This window comes from Dunckerocampus dactyliophorus, chromosome 13, assembly GCF_027744805.1.
Source record: "Dunckerocampus dactyliophorus isolate RoL2022-P2 chromosome 13, RoL_Ddac_1.1, whole genome shotgun sequence".
Lineage (NCBI taxonomy): Eukaryota > Metazoa > Chordata > Actinopteri > Syngnathiformes > Syngnathidae > Dunckerocampus > Dunckerocampus dactyliophorus.
The window spans coordinates 26,495,223-26,516,796 of record NC_072831.1 but is presented as its reverse complement, the minus strand read 5'-3'; the positions used below and the strand labels follow the sequence as shown (position 1 = coordinate 26,516,796).

General features: G+C 41.6%; 1 protein-coding gene across 3 annotated transcripts in view; it reads right to left on the bottom strand.

The window, feature by feature from the left end:
- fyna (FYN proto-oncogene, Src family tyrosine kinase a) overlaps positions 1 to 19,458 on the bottom strand; it is a 28,085-nt gene extending 8,627 nt beyond the window's left edge. Inside the window, exons 1-7 of one of the 3 annotated variants that reach the window (XM_054796816.1) lie at positions 19,239 to 19,458; positions 13,865 to 13,936; positions 7,870 to 8,132; positions 2,247 to 2,343; positions 604 to 702; positions 320 to 423; positions 82 to 231 (exon numbers count right to left, since the gene is read on the bottom strand). In XM_054796816.1, the coding sequence (XP_054652791.1) occupies positions 82 to 231; positions 320 to 423; positions 604 to 702; positions 2,247 to 2,343; positions 7,870 to 8,119 (700 nt within the window). In that variant the 5' untranslated portion in view covers positions 8,120 to 8,132; positions 13,865 to 13,936; positions 19,239 to 19,458. The remainder of the gene's footprint in view (positions 1 to 81; positions 232 to 319; positions 424 to 603; positions 703 to 2,246; positions 2,344 to 7,869; positions 8,133 to 13,864; positions 13,937 to 19,238) is intronic. The other 2 variants (XM_054796815.1, XM_054796814.1) reach the window with 2 other exon arrangements.
- Between the last annotated feature and the right edge of the window lie 2,116 nt (positions 19,459 to 21,574).

Below are 21,574 nucleotides of genomic sequence, written 5' to 3'. Positions count from 1 at the left end.
GGATTGCTCGACCTTGATGGAGGTCTGCGGTCTACTAAGTGTTATTCTTGCTCAAGGGTGTTTGTCTTATGTGAGGCTCACCAGAGTAATGCTGCACCAGCTGCTGCAGCGTCTCAAACTGGGCTCTAGTGGTGATGTAGTAACCTCCGCTGTCCAGTTTTCGGATCTTGTAGTGCTTGACGTGATCTCCCTTGATGTCATCCCAATCCTGGATGGAAAGCGAGTAGGCTCCTGGAAGAGAGAGCCAAATATAAAGTCATTAATACCTTTACATGCTATTTGCAAGAAAAGTGGCTATTATTGCTTGCAAACAGCTCACCTTTGGTTGTTTCACTCTCCCGGATGAGGAAAGTGCCTCTGGCATTGCCGTTGGAAAGCAGTTGTCTCTCTGCATCCTTGCGGCCTAATTTACCAAAATACCAGCTGCGGGGCGGAAATAAAAAGTGTCACACTGTTTTTACATGTTTATTATTATCACTGCACATGTTGCAAAACTTAAAAGAAAAAGGCTGTCTTAAGACGAACCATGAAATATTTCTGACAGCCTGTGTGTCTTATGTACATATATAGATATACTGTATATAAAAAGAGAGTTGCACTCACTCCTCAGCTTGGATGGAGTCCACCGGAGCGACATAATTACTGGGAATGTAACCAGTTCCACCTGTGGTAAGAGAGCGGGCCTCCCACCAGTCTCCCTCTCTGAAGGGAGCAAGAACAGACAGGAAGTAGTGAGGGGGCAATACAAACTGTGCATGCATTCCTTAAAATGTACAATATTTGGGATGTGCCACTTAATTAGACTACCGTAAATCAGGCTGAAAACCTATCTTGTCTCATATAGGAATAGGAAAGGTGTTATGATAACCATAGAACCAGAAATACAATTCTGTGACATAGGAAAGGGTCTGGTCTTCTAAGTACATGAGCAATACAGTTAATAACAATATATAGCATGTATCGGACTGAATAACGGTTAACGACTAGCATGTAACTTCAGGGTGAGTAGTTATATTATACACTGGCTAACTCTCTCTTTACACTGAGCAAAATGTTACCGATAGTGTGGCCTGTTCAGGAACTATAGTACAGTACAGTACTGTAATACAAATTTTATGACGCCAACAGTTTGAGTCTGGCTCAAACTCATTTCACTGCATATTATTTTTTATGAAACATTGTTTCATTTCGAAACTGTAACAACTCGGATGGTGTTCGATTTTGGTGCAGTTTTCCTGACTGTTCCTGCAGGCTCGTCTGCTGTTAGCCCTTGGTAGTCGTGGCTAGCGCATGCCTGTTGTTTTCATCAACCTTTGGGGCAGTTATGAATGAGCTCTATGAAATCTGCCTAGCAACAAATGGCCATGCAGACTTATTTTATGTGCTAGATCAGGGGAATCCAAACTTTTTCCAGCCAGGGCCACATAGTGAAAAATTAACCATTTTGAATGAAACCACTTTGACATTTTGTAAAGCAACACATGTAAATATGCTAAGAAGTTACATATATTTCAAGAAAAAACTGCATCTCAGCTTTGTGATATAGGTGAAAAAGTGTATTAGTACCAACTTTACTCTTTTTTCCCCCAATTTTCAAAGCATTTCAAGTTTGTTCTTAAACGATCTCTGTCAATTTTCTTCTCGTAATATTATGACTTTATTCCCATAAAATTATAACTTAAAAAATTATAATTTTCCCCAACTTAATATTCCAGAAATGACAACTTTATTTTGTTTTGTTTGTTTCTCATTATATTATGTTCCCTACGAGTTGGGAATGAGGTCCTGCCCCAGGTGGAGGAGTTCAAGTATCTCAGGGTCTTGCTCACAAGTGAGGGAAGGTTGGAGCGTGAGGTCGACAGGCGGGTCGAGGAGTAATTTATACCAAAGGAATTGGTTAATTCGCGCTGAAATCGCTAAAAGCACTTTTTTGATAAGGTCCACGATGCGCGCCAACTCAATGCTATTTTCCAAACAGTTCCGTGGGCCGGATGAAATTGCAGCGCGGGCCAGATTTGGCTTCCGGGCCTGAGTTTGACACGTATGCAATAAGGGAAAGTAAAAACAGAGTCACAAGCTGAAAATTAATCCCGGGCCACAATTTGGACACTTCTGGCCTAGTTGGTTTATGCCCGATCAATGTTTTCCATATAAAAACATCACATGAGGAGCAATAACTTCCAGATTGAGCCGACTACTCAGGGCTCCACCCTTAAGTGCTGTCATGCACATGTTTTCAAACTTACGTGCTGTTGAGGATCTGGAACCTCTCCCCTTTCCTGAAGCTGAGGTCATCATCAGTCCGCGCTTCATAGTCGTAGAGAGCCACAAACAGTGTCACCCCTGCAAGTAGGAATAAGTCATATTATGCTTACTGATTCACAGGTGATATGTGCCCTGCGATTGGCTGGCGACCAGTCCAGGGTGTACCCCGCCTGTCGCCCGAAGTCAGCTGGGATAGGCTCCAGCATGCCCCCGCGACCCTAATGAGGATGAAGCGGTATAGAAAATGGATGGATGGATGGATTCACAGGTGAGTTTGCAGATTGCGTGCATTGAGTTACACCAGAAAAGACGGCATCTGAGGTCAATGTTTTCAGGCATTATTTTTGATGTGGCCAGTGGATGACCTCCAGAGGATCTGGAGGGCGTTGCTGCAGAGGAAGAGGGGTGGGAGGTCTGGGTTTGGGTTCAGTCTGCTCCCACCTCCATGTGTTTCATGATAAGTCTGGTCTTAGCGTGTTAGGGTTTTTGTTGAAGTTTCATTACTGGGTCAGTCCATATGCCAAACACATGCAGCGCTTGTTATGAAATGTCAATGCCTCCTACGCGTTCTCCTTTTCATCTCATTTGCTGCCTTATTTTGCTAGCTATGTTCTGCTTCTGATCTTTACAAATCATGTTTCCTTTTATCCCACACACTATGTACACAGTATGTATTATGTTGTTGTTTTTTTACAGCGTTAATCGGCTCTGCAGTAATTCCCTATGAGGATGAACAAAGCATTAATTTAAAATATTCAGCTCTTATGGAACTACTTTTCCCTCATCTGGTTGCAATCACCATCACTCATAACACAAGCAGTGTCTGCTATGGTGACTTTTTCTCACATATTTGTGATTTATTGCAAATGCAACATTCATTTGCATGCATAAACTTGTCTCATAATACTTATAGTGCCCTTTTTGGAGTAATTTCCTGAGTGTGTGCTTGTCCGACCTCCTGTTCCTGCCAGTTCTCTCTGTTCTTTCTCTGACGTGTGTGGCAGTGAAGACTGTTTACTTCCCTTTTTAAGCATGGGAGATCATACTGATTTTTTTTCCATAAACAAGAGTTCCTGGTGAAATGAATTGACGCGATTCCCGGCCGGCTCTCCAAGCTGGTATGAAATTTTGAATAAAATCTTCTCCTTCCTCTCATATCCATTTCTTGTAAAAATGATATTTAATATATATACAGTCATCCCTTGTTTATCACTGTTAAGTGGCTCCACACCCGTCCGCCAAAATTGAATTTCCGTGAAGTAGGATTTGATATTAATAAATTGAATATTTTCGTACTTAGAGCATAGAAAACCTGTTTATGACCTTCTAAAAACATTGTTTAACATTATTAGAGCCCTGTAAATATAAAATAACCCCCCATAACACCCTAATATAGCAGACATGATAAACAATAATAAGACATAAGTCACCGTTAGCATTGGGAAAGTTCCTTGTTGTTGTAGTATCTCAAACATAATGTGGGTCGACCGCATGGCATTAAAAAAAGAGCGCAATAAGCCTATCATCCATCCTCACTATGACGTTTGTCACTGGATTGATATATTCATTCCAGTCTGCCACACACCGACGTGCAATCAGACAGTACTTCTAGCTTTGTTTACATCATATTGCGCAGGCTACGGCACCTCTGGAGTGACACAAGAGACATCCGCCGCTTTAAACACAGCAAAACTGTATTTGGAGCTAGCTAGTTAGCCTCCGATTTATTTATCCTAAACGTAAGAATGGGTTTGAAACTGAGTGAGGAAGACGGACAAAATAAGTGGGCAAGAACGCACCACATCCACACGGAAATAATAGGCCATAGTTAACCACAAAACAATCATATATTCATCAATTTTTGAAAAACGCAATAGGGAAGGGAGCTATTCACCCACGATGTAGCGAAGGATGATTGTATCAAGTATTTGAAAATAGGGAGTTACTTTTCAGTTATCATGTGCTTACATGACATGATGCATGCCTTCTTATATGAGTTACGACAGAGTATTAGGGCCACATGGAAAAAAAAATATCTGAGATTTCGAGAATAAAGACGGAATTTTACAAGAATAAAGTCGTAAATGAAACGAAAAAAACCTTGTAACTTTATGCTACACGCATTGCCTGAAACAGTTATGAAAAGGGCGGACTTATGTGACCGTCGGACCGGTCTTGGCTATGTGGAGGGGGTGGGGTAAGGAAGGAGGAAGTGACAAGGGCTAGACGTGCTAATTTCAAATGCTAAATGCTCAACTGTTCTGTTATGTGTCACGCTATAAATAAAAGCTTGCCTGAAGCAAGAGGAAAGTTTCCTTCCTTCCTGAGGAGATACGCTCTATTTTCCCTCTGACACGATGACATGTAATGTTAGGACTTCTCGTGAATTTACAACTTTATTCTCTTAAATTTACAACTTCAATCTTGTCAATTTACGACTTTATTCTCGAAATATCAGAATTTTTTCCCAATGTGGCCTTAATACTGTTGTAATACGATATACAAAACCCGGGGAAATCAAAATTCAATTCGACATCCACGTGATGTGTAATCTATATCCATTTTTTTGTGAAATGTACTTTTGTCCAAATTTTTTGTCGAAATTCACTTATTTTGTTATTCTTGACATATTCACTAATTCTATATTTGATAACGCCCCGCAGCTCTGTGGAGTTCAGACGCAGCAGGGGCAGGCAAAAGGCGAGCAGTCTTAAAGACTTAATGCAAAGCTGCTGGGCATCACAGATATGCAGGGGGTGGGGGAGTTAATGGAGACAAAAACGCAGAGCCTACGTTTATCACCTTACCTAGATCTCATCCACACTGGCTTAAAAACTTTAAAGTCAATGTGATGGTTTCCTCGTTCTGCAACACTAGTCTCCAGCACGGAGCAACCTATCAGTGCTTCGTGGCATGAGGTCCAGATTAAAGAGGCAAATCTCATTTATCTTCACTGATCCAGAGCAGCCCCAGCGTCTGCTAATAAGCCTGGAAGTGTCAAATACGATTTGATTGTCTGAGATGTGCACTATGGCGTGGTGCAGGAGCACAAACACCCTTGCTGAGATGTTGTCTGTGTTCAAACCAAAGCCAAGTTTGCATGCTTCTCACATCTTCTTGCGGTTATCTCCTCTTCATATACATGATGCTGACTCCGCAGAAGTAGTTGCAGAAAAAAAAAGATGGGGTTGACATCAAAGCGAGAATGGATGATAATTTATGCACTAGTATATATATTTAAGATATTAAATGAGAGAGAGCCTGTGTGTCTCTTTCGTCTCTCTGGTCCTAAGATGTGCCTCGTGAAGCTCCAGCAATCATTTGGGTCACCCTGTTTTCCATTAACTCGCAGTTAGTGGACATCCATCTTCCGCCAGGCTTGATGAATGTACCGGGTCACGGCACGACTGGACCGATAATAGGGACAACAAAATGTCTCAGACGTGACGGGGCTCATTTGAGATCATCCGTATAAAAACAAGGCAAAAAGTAGGACACAAGTTCTTCCACGAGGAACCGAAAATGTTAGAGTTAAAATGTGGTGCTATAAGTAGGGCTTGCTGACAGACCGTATTTTATTTCACTTTAGTAAAGTCAACAGTTTTTGCTATACGGTCTTCTGCCAGAGAGGCTGCTTGGCCTTTAGGAAGTGGTGAGTGGGTATAAATAGTAACAAGAGGCTGCGATTTTGGTTTGCAGACTTGGGTTTGAATCCTGCAGCAGTTTTTTGGCGCATACAAAATATAAGCTTTGCATTTTAAAGCACTTGTCAAATACTTTCAGACACATTTTCTAGCCATTACAAAACACTAAAGTCAAAGGCGCAACTGCACAGTAGTATGAGGGATTTATTTAAAGGAGGCGTCTATTTCAGAGGAGGTCTGATGTCTGTTTAGTGATTAAAGGAGACGATAGTTACCACTGGGTTACAGTGGGAATGGAAATGAACTGCAAAAAAGGCAAAGGCAATCGTCAATTTGAAGGGAGAGGTGCTTACTTCCTGGGTTTCTCATTAATTGAGGCATGGTGTTCAAGTGGAGGCCTGACGCCTGTTTATTGGTCGACTGAGAAAATAGTTATTTGAAGGTTACAATGGGAATGGAAATGAACTGAGAAAAAACAAAATATCTATTTGAGGGGAGATGCACTTGTTTCCTGAGACTCTCGATTAATTGAAGCATGGTGTTTATTCAAGCGAAGGCCAAATTACATTTTACAATGACAATGGAAATTAACTGAGAAAAAATGAGTCTATATCAGGGGAGAGGCACTTATTTCCTAAATCTCTCAATTATTTGAGGCATGGCGTTTATTAAAGCGGAGGCCCGAGGTCTGTTTATTGATTGAGAATATGGTTATTTACAGGTTATAATGGGAATGAAAATGACCTGAGAAAAAAAGGAGGTGTCTATTTGAGGGAAAAAAGGCACTTATTTCCTCAATCTCTCAATTAATTGATGCATGATGTTTATTAAAGCGGAGGCCTGACGTCTGTTTATTGGTGGACAGAGAATATAGTTATTATGAATTACAATGAAAATGAAAATAACGTGTGAAAAAGAAGATGTCTACTTGAGGGGAGAGGCACTTATTTCCTTAGTCTCTCGATTAATTGAAGCATGGTGTCTATTCAAGCGGAGGCCTGATGTCGGTTTATTAGTTGACGGAGAATATAGCTACATGCTGCTTACAATGAGAATGGAAATGAACTGTGAAAAAATGAGGCTTTTATTTGAGGGCAGAGATACTTACTACACTGTAAAAATACTAAAACCAAAATATTTAGTATTATACTTACTATACTAATAGTTACTATGATAGGTTGTCTTTTGATGTACTACAGCAGGGGTCACCAACGTTTTTCCTTGTGAGAGCTACTTTTACAAAATGAAAATGGCCAAGAGCTACTCATTTTTGTAACATTTATTTTCAGAACTTATTTTAAACCCAAACAAAGTGAATATGCTTGTTCTACTAGAACATTAACAAAATGCTGGTGTCCACAACTCACATTTTGTATTTCAGAATGCATTTCTTTCTACTGTTCTTTCATTATTAACTGAAAACCTGAATGAAAAGCAGGCTTGCGGGCACCTCATGTGGTCGTGGGGGGCTACCTGGTGCCCGCGGGCACCACGTTGGTGACCCCTGTACTACAGTATATGACTTGTATATTTTAGTGTATGATGCACTGGCGTTCCACACCATTACAAACTACCTGTTGGAGTGTGTTTACTGTAATTAAATGATCCTCCAGGTATCCATGTTTACATATGTGGCTGAGTTTTGGTTTGAGTTTTATGATATATTCATATCATCATGTGGATTGTTTCTGCACAATATGCACTGAAATATACTTACATGGCTTCTAAGCTGCATCACTAACCTGCTACGTGTTATTACAACAACATTGTGGCTTTCAAGGCAGACTTTTGGTCTCTAAACACATTTTCACAAGCTTTTTTCATTGTAGCAATAAACTAATCACATATGCTTATGTTAAGATGGTAATAAAGATGGTAAATTAAAACAGCTTTCCATCCAAAGCAGGACGAGCCAAAGCCCCTCTGGCTGTCATTTTTGTGAAATCAGTAAAAATCTCACCTGTTCCTCCTCGGGACCGCAGTGTGCCCGACTGCGAGGACGAGTGCACCCCTCCGAAGACAGCGACCCCCTGTGTGGCGGTGCTGTGGAAGTTGTTGTAATTGGGGATGGTAGTGACCCCAAAGTTGGGGGGGTAGTGCTGTGGCGTGGGGTCGGAGCCATAGCGGTAGCCCGAGTTGTGCGAGAGGCCGGCGTCGCGTTCGTCGGTGAGTTTTGCTGCTTCTTTATCCTTACATTGGACGCAGCCCATTCTCTAGGTTCTGCTGGAACACAGAGGAGGAGGAGGAGGAGGAGACACAGATTGGAATTAAGAGCGGGTGGTGAAATAATAGCTCAGAAGCCATGTGGGGAAATTATGATTCAATGTTCCATTATTTCAGAGCTTCCTTCGAGGCTAGGAGCGAGGCTTCAGAACAATCTTTCAATTAGTCTGAAATTAAACACCATACTTTAAGCTGCACAACTAATTATACAGTAGAACATAATGTGGTGGGACTCAGCTGTCACCAGTGTGATCATAAATGCACCATCCAGCAATAACATCATGACTGCTTGCTCCGATGCCATCTAATAGCAGATTAAGATTCTACCTTTACAAAAACAATGCTCGGATTTTAATTCGTCTTAACATTATGTTCATTATTTTGGTTGAAGTTTGTGTACAACTGCACTGCTTTTACGTCGCTACATGAGGAGCAAAAATATTATAAAACAGGTGATGGATGGATTCATCCGCCTCATTTTTTTTCGTTTTCTGATTTTGTGCGTTTGTGCGGTGCTTAGGATCTTAACCTCTGTGATATTTTTCTCATAGATTTAGCACATATTTACACTGGGCCTGTTCTACTGTCCCATGCTTCAGTGGTCTGTGCACGCACACTTGCAGCTTCATCACTTTGACATAAAACCTTCACTTCAGAATACAGTGGAACCCGATTATGTCAACGCCCATCGGACTGGCATGTTCACATACAGTAAGTGGTTGGCACCATGACCGAAACCAAAGCTAGTCATCACTTGCATATTTCTTTATGACTTTGGCCAGACACATCGGAGAATGGTTGATCATATAGGATAATAAAGGAACCAGAGTAGTTTGTTGACAGTTTTCCCCCATTTGTGCATATTTTATTTTAATTCTTCTGTTTTCATACAGTATGAGATTTTATTCTCTTATCTAACAAAGCTGCTGCAGCAATTTCTTCGTATGTCTTGACTACAGTGACAATAAAGCTTTTTTATGCAAATGTTTTCTGTGGGTAACATCTAGGCTTCATCAGTTCAGGGAGGACAGTTCTAGTCCCTAGTCTCAGCCTAGAGCTGTCAGATCTAGTTGTGAGCATGAACTGATGAAGTCACGACTAGATAGGACAGCGCTAGTCTGAGACCGACTAGATACGACAGCGCTAGTCTCTTGTCTCAAACTACATCCAGCCATCCATTTTCTATACCGCTTCTCCTCACTAGGGTCGTGGGGGTATGCTGGAGCCTATCCCAGCTGACTTCGGGCGACAGGCGGGGTACACCCTGGACTGGTCGCCAGCCAATCGCAGGGCACATATAGACAAACAACCATTCACACTCACATTCATACCTATGGACAATTTAGAGTCGCCAAATTACATAACATGCATGGTTTTGGAATGTGGGAGGAAACCGGAGTGCCCGGAGAAAACCCACGCACACACGGGGAGAACATGCAAACTCCACACAGAAATGCCCAACGGAGATTCGAACCCAGGAACCCGATCTCCTGACTGTGACTGTGTGGCCAACATGCTAACCACGAGACACGTCGTACTCATCTTGCTTTATTTTTCGAGCAGCACGTCCGCACGCACTTCAAAATTTTACGCCTCGCCACAGCATTTACAAGTTTGGTATGCACTTTAAGTTTGTTTTTTTCCTCCACGAGCAGCCACAAGTTCTCCCCTTCAATGTCCACCAGCCGTCTTGCAAGAGGAGAATGGGCACAGCGCGCGACCTCGCTAAACCCGTTGCCCTGTAATGACAGTAATGAGCAAGGCAATCTGCTTTTTTTTGCCAATTAAATAGAGCCTCCTTAAAAGACCCAGTTAAACTAACGTACATCAGTCTCGTCCACCTTTTAGGGTGATGCAGATGGTGGTGCTGACAGCACAGTTGTCTTTCATCAACATTAGCAGTCCATTGAATTGAGCGACGGCTAATTGGTTACAGTTGCTGAGAATGGAGGGATGCCAACATGAACAACCAATGCTTAAAAGTCCCCAAAAAATGTTAATATGTCTCAGATGTCCCATAATAGCGTATTAGAAGTGTATTGTCCAAAATCTAGCCGCGATGCTGCAATTTAGACAGTTTAAAAGTGCTTTTAGTAAGCCGTACTGGGAACACACACCGTTTTGTTTGTCTGTAGCTTTAATGCTAATGAGCTATGTTTGTTCCACGGAGTGTGTGGCTCACAGGTGCACTTGATCTAATGTTTTACTTGTACAATGCAACTCTGCACTTGTCCGATGTAACAGATGCCATACATCACATACAACAACATACCATTAAGGAGTAGAACAGGGGAACACAAACATTAGCAACAATAGCATATATATAGAGCTACAGTGCTAACATTACACTCACGTTTTAACAGGTTGCTAGGTTGGCCTATTCGCTGAAGAAAAGCAGCTCCCACATCGGGAACTGACTGGGGGATAGTTGGCAGAGCTCCAGCTTTATTTTTAGATGTGTAGCAAAGCCTGCTTCTTTTCTTCAGAGGAGGCATTTCAAATTCTTGTTTTTGAACTCATTTGTGGCAAAAAATGCCCGCCACTAACGTTCCCACCAAGCCCCCCTGTCCCCCCTTCCTCAATGAGCTACAATCCCTGGCATGTCCTGGATGGTACTGGAGCCTGAGAGTTACAAGCTAAGCAACACAGTGTGTGACTGAATTCCTTCAGCCCCGTTTAGCATTTACAAGCAAAAACAGCCCTAACGCCTCCACGACTTGGCTCCATGAACAGCCCTGGGGACTGCAAGAGGGTAACAACACAACAAAGCTGGCCACATTTCACAATGCACTGGAAGACACCACACACGCAAGATCCTGAACTTCACGACTATGTGCCAGAAATAAAAGGAGAAAAACACGTTATAATGGTTTTGGTCACACATTTGATGACCTCACCTTGACTCTTAAATTACTGCAGATGTAATAAGAATGCACTGAACACTCCAAATGTGAATCAACTAGCAACGGCAGCATTACCAAAGCCGATAACATACTAAATCATAAAAACAGGCAGCATCAAGTAATCTTCCTCGACATTTGTATTTTCAATAAATACCACAATAAGCTACCTTAAAATACCTCTACATATTTTTCCAAATAAGAAACAAATTTCCAATATTTCATAAAATAATTTCAATTTCCAATAAGAAACACAAAAAGTATGCAGCTCCTCCAAGGAGACACTCTAAGAAGCACTAAATATTCATCAACACCACCGAAAGACGGCCTATCGTCATCAAAAAAATGTTAAGAAATATGAGCTTGGCGTCATTTTGAAGACATTGGGCTGGGAAGCAACAGCCCATGGGGTGTCCTAATTTTTTCGCTTTTGTGGCGCACCCTATGGGTTGTGTTCAAAATACTTTGGAAGAAATGCGGGCAAACGTGCCATATAGATATCCATAAAGTTGCATAATCATTAGATATCAATGACTTATGGGCAATTAATTAGGTCGTTAGGTCGTGCAAAGTCGTTTTCCTCGATGGCGGCCATGTTCTTCAGCAAATCTTATAGTAGTAGACAGTAGAAGTGTATGTTTTGACAAATTATCACTCTTTCATGTGCAGGGTTAAGGGATAGAAGAGTAAAGGCTTAATTATGTTACGGCGTAGTCATGACGCTCACCCTTCTGAAGGCGTCTTGATGCTGTTAGGGCTCTTTGACACACTGTTTGAGTGTGACTTTCAATTCTCTGCCAAAATCAGGAAAGTTCCTTGTGGTTGTAATATCTCGAATGTAATATGGGTGGATCACATGGCATTAGAAAAAAAAAATCGACATCAGCCAATCATCCATCCTCACTATGATGCAGCCGGTCTAACATTAATCTGCCATACATTGACGTACACCCCAACAATACTGCTAGCTTTGTTTACACCACATTGCATTTTCTGTTTATTTAGACAACACATACACTCATAATAAAGACATTATTGTGATATTGTGGATATATGTGGAACTGTCAAAGAATGATTCACGAGATGTATTCCATTGTAACCTTCATGTTCAAATAAACTAAACCAAACCAAACCAAATATTTGGAGTGTCTGTGAATGCATCTCACAGTCGTCTTGTGACAGTGAGGAAGTGTCGTTTCGAGGAGGACGAGAGACGTGCTTGTGAGTTGGAGATACATATATGGTACATATATTGGAATTGCACTGTTAATGCGTCAGAATACAGGTATTTAAGAGCGTCGGACTGTGTGTGATTTGTGGGGACACTACACTATGCTCCTGTCTGGCGTAATAACAGAGAGGTGTGGCTTGACATCATGCGGGGGCGTTAATTACGCTGAAAATTTTAACGTAATTAATGAAATAAATTAAGTTACCGCCGATAACACGTTATTTTTGACAGCCCTATTATTAACTATTAATTTTTTGAAAAAACACGAGGGCTTGATGTTAGAAACGAGAGGTAGCGAGGGACAATTGTACTAAAAAAAAAATTTTTTTTAATAAAAAACACCAATCACAACTCTGTGATTTGCCACCGTTTGATCACCATTACTGCCAGGCCGAGCTCCCTAGAGGGTTTGAAAGGGAAGGATCAAGTCGGCATCTCATGCAAATGACGCTGTAGCATTATGAAAAAATACTGTACAGATGCAGTGCTACCCCGCAAGAAAAATATGGCTCACGATGGATTCAGGTGGGTGTTTGTTATATTTCCTGCCACTTAAAAGATAAGCCAACAAATAAATGTCCATTACTTGATGTAATAACAACCTTCATACCGAAAAAAATGAAACTATCTAAAAGGAAATTAACACACTTACTTGCATGCAACATACAAGTACATACTAGTAGGTCGGGAGTACACCTGTATTAAGGGGGATGTCAGAGTTCGGGGGCTTGTATTGGACCTGTCGCTTTCCAGACACAAAACTAAGCCGTTGAAGCCTGATGGTTATATAGTATCAGTATATCCTTAAAATAGCTCTGGCCTTCACTCCCGAAGGATCGGAATGAGTGGGGAGGATCTCACATCGTAATGCCGCCAATGGAGGATAATAAAAATCATCCTACTCTTGAAATAAAAGCTGGGGGGGACCACCAAAGCTTTTAATGGATCCAAATCCATTCTGCAGCACAGACTCCCATCCAGCTCCTCCCGTTTGCGCGTTCAGCGGCACCTCGATTTGGCCGCGCGTTCACTTTGTAAACATTTGCATATGAATCACGTCTGTGTGGGCCTGTGACTGCAACTGAATGAGTCGCGTAGACGAGCAGCAAGGCGTCTTTGGACAGTTTCCTTTAAGGGGATTAACAGATTTACCGAGTTGAGCTCCAGTGACAGCAACAGGCAGTGCACTTCGCACATTTCCAGCTCGTTAATATCATAAAAAGTCGTTGACGGAGAGAATTTATCTCTCTAAGGCTTTCAGATCCAAAGGGTGAGTATTGTTTCAATTACACGCCTTAGCCCACTGTGTGCATAAACATGTCAAGAAGAAGCTTTGCGACATGATTTTGGGTGACAAGGACACACAGTAAGTCCCCCCACCGTCATCATCACTCTAAAACAGCAGATGATAGCATTGTAGCCACAGGGCGTGTCTATTTCGTGGAGTAGTATCGCATGACCACCTCAACCCGCGAGAACACACGTCACACTAATCTAAGGCCTCCGAGGGAGCCATGCTTTCGTGATGAGTACGCTGCAACAGCAGCTGTATTCAAGCGCTACCGACCCACGGTGGCAGACACGAGTGGGAGGACGGTTACCATACGGCGCACTGCAGGCAGGCAGGACGCATCACATGCTTGCTCCACATTTTCATCCTGTCAGGACGGAGGCTGAAACGAGACCGGTTTAAAAATGTTGTCATTTGCGCACATGAAAACATCGTTTTGGTGCTTGAAAATGTAAACCTTGACTCATCTTGATCATGTCAATATGCAGCCTAAAAACTACACAATAACACAAAACCATAACACAAGAATATTTGACAGGACAACAGGCCTTTGCCTCTTTCACAGAACCTTGCCATCATTTTCCGCCACTTTGTCTGTTCTGTATAATAGGCACTGCGTATTTTGTTATCACACACCTAATGAAGTGATTGCAGGATGTCGTGTTGCTGTATGAAATACTACACCGAAAAATCCTGCTTTACTGGGTTCTGGATAAAAGGCACAGGAACGCATATGCAACACATACACAGAAGTAGTCACATGTTTTGTAAAGTTGGATGCGACTGACTGCCTTATTATTCTTAACTGGAAATTAATTAACTGAAAAAAAAAGCTTTATTTCGGCATGAGTGCACATGGAGCTGTCTTCCTGAATAATCTTTTGCTTGGAAAAAGTGTTGCACAAAGGCCAGAAAAAGCCAAAGAAAAAGCAAAAGCTGCAAAAGATCAATATCGTAAATTAAAAGGTGAGCCATGTCAGGGTCACACGGTGTGTCTAATTCTGTGCAACACACTGTATAGTTAAAACAACACAATAATGCAATGTAAACAAGTTATTTTGCTAATAGCGTGGAATAATGCAGACGAGCGCAGCCAATCTCATTACTTTTGCACATTTGCATGGCTATTGGCATAATGCACAAATCATGCACACAAGTCTTATGATGTAGTGGATGTACGATAACTGTCTGCAGGCCTGACTGTCATTCAGCTCCGTGGTCGGGTACAGGCCTTTTCATTTTGGGACAACGCAGCAAAAAAGAAAAAAAAAACTAATCTTTTTTCCATTGGCCTTGGCAGAGGTCTAAAGAAAGCACTTGGTGTTTAAAAGGACTCATGTGTCTGACTGACATCTTGTGTTTGCTCTTGTAGTGCTTTGACATTTTTCAGTCAAGTCTTGCTGCAGTCATGGAAACTACAGATGTATCCAATTTATACTGCTCAAGATCTATTGATAATTCACCAACAGCGCACAATACCACGTATTTTACAATACACCTGCAGAACTGTGATGACTAATGTGATGTGATGGCTAATTCTTTTGGGAAAACTGTTTCCAAACAGCCAAAGAAAAAGCAAAATATAATTCTTGGGTGGTGCTAGATAAAGTCTGGCAAGGCAGGCTTTGCACATGAAGTCTGACCTTTTGTGCAACTTGAGGCATATTCTTCCTGAATAATCTTTTGCTTAGAATAAGTGTTGCACAGAGCCCAGAAAAAGCCAAAGAAAAAGCAAACATAATTTTTTTTTATGCTAGCTAAACTGAGGTCTTGAGGTCTTTGTCAATGACGGCTGTTCAAAGTCTTAGGTTCTGTTCAACTATATGAAGCACATTCTTTCTTAAAAGTTCTTAGTTTGAAATAAGAGGGAAAAAGCTGCAAAAAGGCAAAGAAAAGGCAAATGTTAATCCTTTGATGCTAATAAAACTGAGGTGTGGTGTGTCTGAAATCTTGAGTTTTATGCAACTTTGAGGCATATTCTGCCTGAATAATGCTTTGTTTTAAATAAGTGTCACGCAAAAGCTGCAAAACGCCAACGAAAAAGCAGACATTAATAATTGGATGCTATCTAAACTGAGGTATCACTTGATAGGTGCGATCCATAACTGTGGTTCAAAGTCTGGCGTCCTGTGCAACTCCAGAAGCACATTCTTGACATAAGTTGACATAAATGCCAAACAAAAGATGCAAAATGCCAAAGAAAAATCAAAAATACATTTTCTGATGCTAGCTAACTCAGGCCTTTGTCCATGACAAAGTTTCAAAGTCTGAAGTTCTGTGCAACTACAGACGCTCATTCTTCCTGAAAAGTTCTTTGTTTGAAATAAAACTTAAAAAGCTTCAAAAAAGTTGATCCTTTGATGCTAGTTAAACTGAGGTATGGCATGTTTGAAATATTGACTTTTGTGCAACTTTCCAGTCATTTTCTTGCTGAGAAATTGCTTGCTTGAAACAAATGTCGCAAAAAAGTCACCACAAAGCCAAAGAAAACTCAAAACGCATGCAGAGCAAGTTCATATTTTGATGATGAAAAAGCACAAACACATAAACCAAGTTCATTTGATGCCTTGTTTGTTTAAAGTCTTGTGTGAGCTCTGTGCGACTTTAGCAGCATATTCTTCCAGAAAAAAATCCTTGTTGGAGAAAAGCCAAAGAAAAATCTAAACACATGAGCAGGATTGATGAGATCTTTTTAAGGCTGAACGACTTCTTACACAAAGTTCTTACCTTGTGCAATAGGTCGCTTAATTCCACACAACATCTATGGAGGCCGTACATCTTTTTGAACAAGTGATGCAAGAAAGCCAAAGAACAATCAAAATACATGTGTCTTTAGCTCTTGTGCAATATGACCGCTTTGTGCATGACGGTGGTTCAATCTTGGACCGTCGATGTGACGTGAGAGGCTACTGAAAATTATGGTTGAGTTCTGAATCGCACATCCATAGAAGCATATGATCATACAATGCATCAATATTGTGTGTATTATAGTGAATTTCACCGCTGTGGGATAAATAAAGTACAATACAATACAATATTCTCCTCACCCCTGCATTGTTTTCCCTTCTGCAAGATTCCTCTGAGCTTTACAAAACAACTGGCCAAGTAATTGTCTTCCTGTCATCTTAGTAAACATATTCATCATCCCAAGTCATTCTGCAATCATCAGTGTGCAGCGTGGGGACCCTCAGCTCTCACATGACTGTGGTCACACCACCCACACCCCTCCAACTGACGTCACATGTGACCTTATTCAACTCCACAATGCTAAGTCAAAACGCCAGAGTCGCTTTTCAGGCTGGGAGTGTTCGCGGGACGCCACAGTCACCCCCGTCATGGGCCGCCGTCGGCTGAATAGTTACAATATTTGCTTGTGTCAGACAAGCGACTTCATTCAGTATATCAACATGAAGACAATGGCCGCGTTTCACCCCGCTACAAGATTAGCTGGACAATGCCGGGCAGTGTTGTTCTTGCAAAGCATTCTGCAGGAGGAGCTGAATGAAAAGAGTTAGTTAAAATAAAATATAAATTAAAAAAGACACGGCTGAGCACGGCACAAGTAGTTTGTTAATTCACATTGTAAAGTACACAGACTCTCCGAACGGATGATTCTCTCACATGGAAGAGAAGAAAAGCGTCAAGTTTCCCTTCTTTTTGCTCACAAATGGCAACAAAGTCCTGCTGCTTCTTGCCTGGGGATTCAAATGTTTATTTCCACATCTTGTGCCAGCGGAGGGCAGTGCTTATTGTAAGAATCCATTGGAAATAATGACGGTGTGTGCGGTGGGTTTCGGGCAATGTAGGTCAAATGATTTGTGGCAGAAGTAAGAATGACTTACGCTGGCGGAAAGCACAAGCCAAGGCAACACCAGCACTGGGTAGCTACTGTTTACATGAGTACAGTGTAGTATTTAGTGCTAATTCTACCTTAAGATGAAGGGCTATTGACCAAAAAAGATCACTCCATACAGCACAGCAATAGCTTCAACCTGAAATTCTCTATTCAAAACAAAAGTTTCATTCAATGCCCATATCACAGAAGCACCATATCATGCAGTGTTTCCCATACATTCATCTATTTGTGGTGGCCGGCCACCAACAGGTTTGGTGCTAGCTGTTCACCCTCACTCATAAACACATTATAAAGGGGCTGTGAATGGAGGAGGTCACGCCAACTCCATACAGTAGATGGCATCGTAACTCTTCTTCTTAACACACCTCATACGCACCTGGTCTGCCAGAGAATAAGAAAACGTAGCAGAAGAAATCAGTGTTGCCACCTTAGTCACCCCTCTACATGATGTTTTATCAAAAAGAAAGAGGTATGCGAGAACAAAAACATTTAGAAAAAAACTGCACACTTGATTCATGCTAACATGCAATCTAATTATTTACTTAACAAACTGCATCACAAAGAAAAGCTGTCAGTTTGCATGATGGCCGACACCCCAGCGAGCCTCGCTGGCCAGGGCGAGTTGGCTCTGCTGCCCTGGCTGGCAAGGCTCGCTGACCATCATTCATCAGCTCGCGAGAGGCCCAATCGCATAAATCAATTGACTTTTGATTTGTCTTTATGACGTGCAGGAATATGTCCAGTGAGTGCCACAATTTAATATTTTCTGTCTTTCTATTTATTTCTATTAAGAAAAGTCCCCCGTCAACTGTCCTTTTGTAACAGAAAGGCCATTGGACTAATTAGAAATCTGATGACAATGATGATTCTGATAATTAAAAAAAAACAGTCTTAATTATTTACTGAACCCTGAACCTTGTATCTGCAAGAAATTTGCAATTTTTTTTCTGAATGGTGCAGCCTGAATGAGCAGTATAGAAAATGTCTGCATTAAATAACATTGTTTAACTCATACCGCCATTCCCATCTAATTGCTTGCACAAGACTGGCTTTCGGCACTGACAGCCACTAAAACGATGGATGGTGAAAGGCACGCTGAGCCTGTCAATCACGCACATGAAACCACACTATTATCATCATCTCTCTGGGAAACAAACTCCGGCCTTGCAGTGAATGTGAGTCAGTATTCATGTCATAAAAAATTCTACTCGCTTCCAAGTTTGGAAGTGGTCACTTTTGCCCGTGGGCCGCCAGTTGAACACTTTTGATATCGTCAACCATAAACCAAACAACATCAGCTTGATTACTGAGTTGAGCTTCAACTTTGTTTCTAACTTCATGCATATTTCATACATGCATCAACTCAATTTAAGATGGACTGCTGCACAATAGACATAACCTGATTAGGACAGCTTTAATTGTGCATTTAAGACAGTTATTTACAGCTAAAATGGCAACAGGAGGCTTGTCTGCGGGGCCCTGTGTGCTGTTTGTGTGGTCAGCACAGCTCTGCAGTGCATCCATCCCAGCAGCAGCAGCTGCTGCTGCTGCTGCTGCTGCTGCTGCTGCTGCAACACAAGAGCCTCACCATCCACACTGCAAAACATCATCATCCACAAAGACCTCTCAGCGTTAAGGCCCTTCTGAGGGCACTTTTTACATGTGGAAGGCTCCATTCCAGCTCGAGTGCCACGATTCACAATGCATTGAGTATCCTTTCTCCTTCGTGATGAATTTATTTTGCAGACTAGGGTGCAAAACAAGGGGACGAGGCGGGTGCACCAATTGAAATGCAACTCGTGAGTAGAAAATAAAGAAACGTGCTTACCGGAGGGGGGTAGAAAAATCCTAAACTAATCCATCGGAGTTTCCTGTAGGGAATACTATTAAGGGGCCCCTAGCCGCTACGTTTCTGTTCTCTGTGAGTGTTTTTAATTCTTCTTCCTAGAAGAGAGAGCGAGAGAGAGAGATAGAGAATAGCGGTGCCCGTCCCTGCCGACGCAGGAGCTCCTGTCGCCGCCGTGCGTACAGATGGTGACGAAGGCGGGGAGGGTGTAAAGATACCGGCAATAACAAATGCCTTATCCGGTTTGTCTTTTCAAAGTAAAAGACAGACCATTTTGTCAACGATGACAGCTTGAATTGTCTGGCGAAAAGTAGCAAAATATTTTTCTTATTTTAGCTAAAAGCATGATCCTAAAAATCACTCGAAACTTCCACAGCTAATTCGACGAGAAATGAATAGCCATACTGTGGTATAGCGCGGACAATACATGAAGTCATGAGACGCGCGTTTTCTTTTGAACACAATATTTATTTCCGGTTGTCCTGCGTTAACTGTGTAGGTCGGGTAACAAACTTTGATTGACACTTATTTCAGCCTATCACACGTTACAATGGAACGTCGACCGTTCCCACTCGATCTCCTTGTGATTGGAGTGACTGGAAAAAAACAGGGCAAGGTTGGCAGATTGTCTGCTCTAGTTTTTTTTTTTTTTTTTTAAGGCTAGCCAGTGTTGACAGTGTGCATCAGGTTTGGGTTGTAAAAGAAGTGAGCCAGCGGGCTACAGTCAAAGATACAAACTGGCAATTCAAAATGCATGTTTATAGTTTTGAAAACATGTTTTCCTAAATGGACAGCAGATTGAGGAACTTGACTTTTTGATACATTAGGAACCTTTACTTCAATTTACATAATCCTAATGTTGACCTTTGACTTCTAGTCAGTAAACATTGCAACTATTCTAAAAAGAAAAAAAGACATTTATAGCAGGATAGTATTTGCACATATGTGCTTTTTGCTAGAGTCAAACAAAACTCCTAATCTAACAGACCAATGTTTTTTCTGATTGTAATGCTGATTAAGTGGCTGTTGACTGAGAAAATACCAAATTATCTAATTGTTTTGGCCCTTGCAATATGCGCTAAGGTTGTTGAACCGTCTACATGTTACCAGAAACAGGTTTAAACCACACAAATCAAATTTAAATAACATTTTCAAAGATTAATAGAGAGCTATGCCATATAAGTGTGCTATTTCTGGCTTAAAAAGCATGCTCTTGTGCACAACTCGTGGGCTTTTTAAGGTGGTAGCGTGTCTAAATCTGCCTCCCTCTCACTTGCATGCGCACACAATTCGTGTAGATGTGATTCAGCAGTCTGGGCAGCTGAAATCTTTCAGTCTAAATGCAAGGACTTGCATGCGGCTGTCTGCAAACACCCAAATCTGAACGGGCTTTGTCCCCTGGTTTACATATTCATGGCACCTCTGTGTGAAAATTGCAGCTTTGCATGTCATCAGAATATCACAATAATGAGCATGCCCTAGTTAGCCTGCATGGCGGAGGGAGGGTGGCTGAGAGAAGTCACCCTAATCCTCTGATAGCTGTTTGTCTGCATGAACTCACTCTCACCAGTGGCCTCTCTCCTCCGTGAGCTGTGAAGGCCAAAGCCCTAGACGGGGGCCGGCCCCTCATCCTTGCGGCCATTTTGAACTTGTTACCATGGAGATGTGGGTCACATAGTGATGGCAGTGAGAGGAGGCTGCACGTAGCTGCATGGTAGAGGCAGAGCAATGCGGGGCTTGCTGGGTCAGGCCGTGAGCAGCGGGCCAGTTGATGTGGGTCACTGGGAAGCTCCAGCTGCAACAAGCAGACAAGATGCTATTATGCAAGAAGAGGGAAGTTGTGGACACATGGCATAGAGTTACAGCGCACATCTGAGCTCAACATATGTTACATACAAATCTTTTAACAATAAGATGAATCAAAATTGTCGTTTGCAGTGGTGTTGCTTGTAATATTTTGCCCCTTTGTTACATTAGACAAATTAGAAAAACACCACAATAATGAACACATTTGTAAACTATTAACTCTGAGAGTTATTTGTAAAGGCTGATTTTTTTATGTAATTCTTTACACAGCTCTTGTATTGGATATACATTAGTGTGCATATATTGTGCATTTAAACCCCAGATTAAGCATATCCTGGTCACATTTTGGGTTAAAGTAAATTTCTATTTGTTGAATATCATTTAGATAGAAAATACACTTTGAAGTGGGAAAAATACTTTAAATGTTGTGTTAAGAGATATTAATAAAGATATTTGCCATTTTCATTATTTTTGACAAATAGTTCCACATGTTTTTTTAAATGTATAGTTGA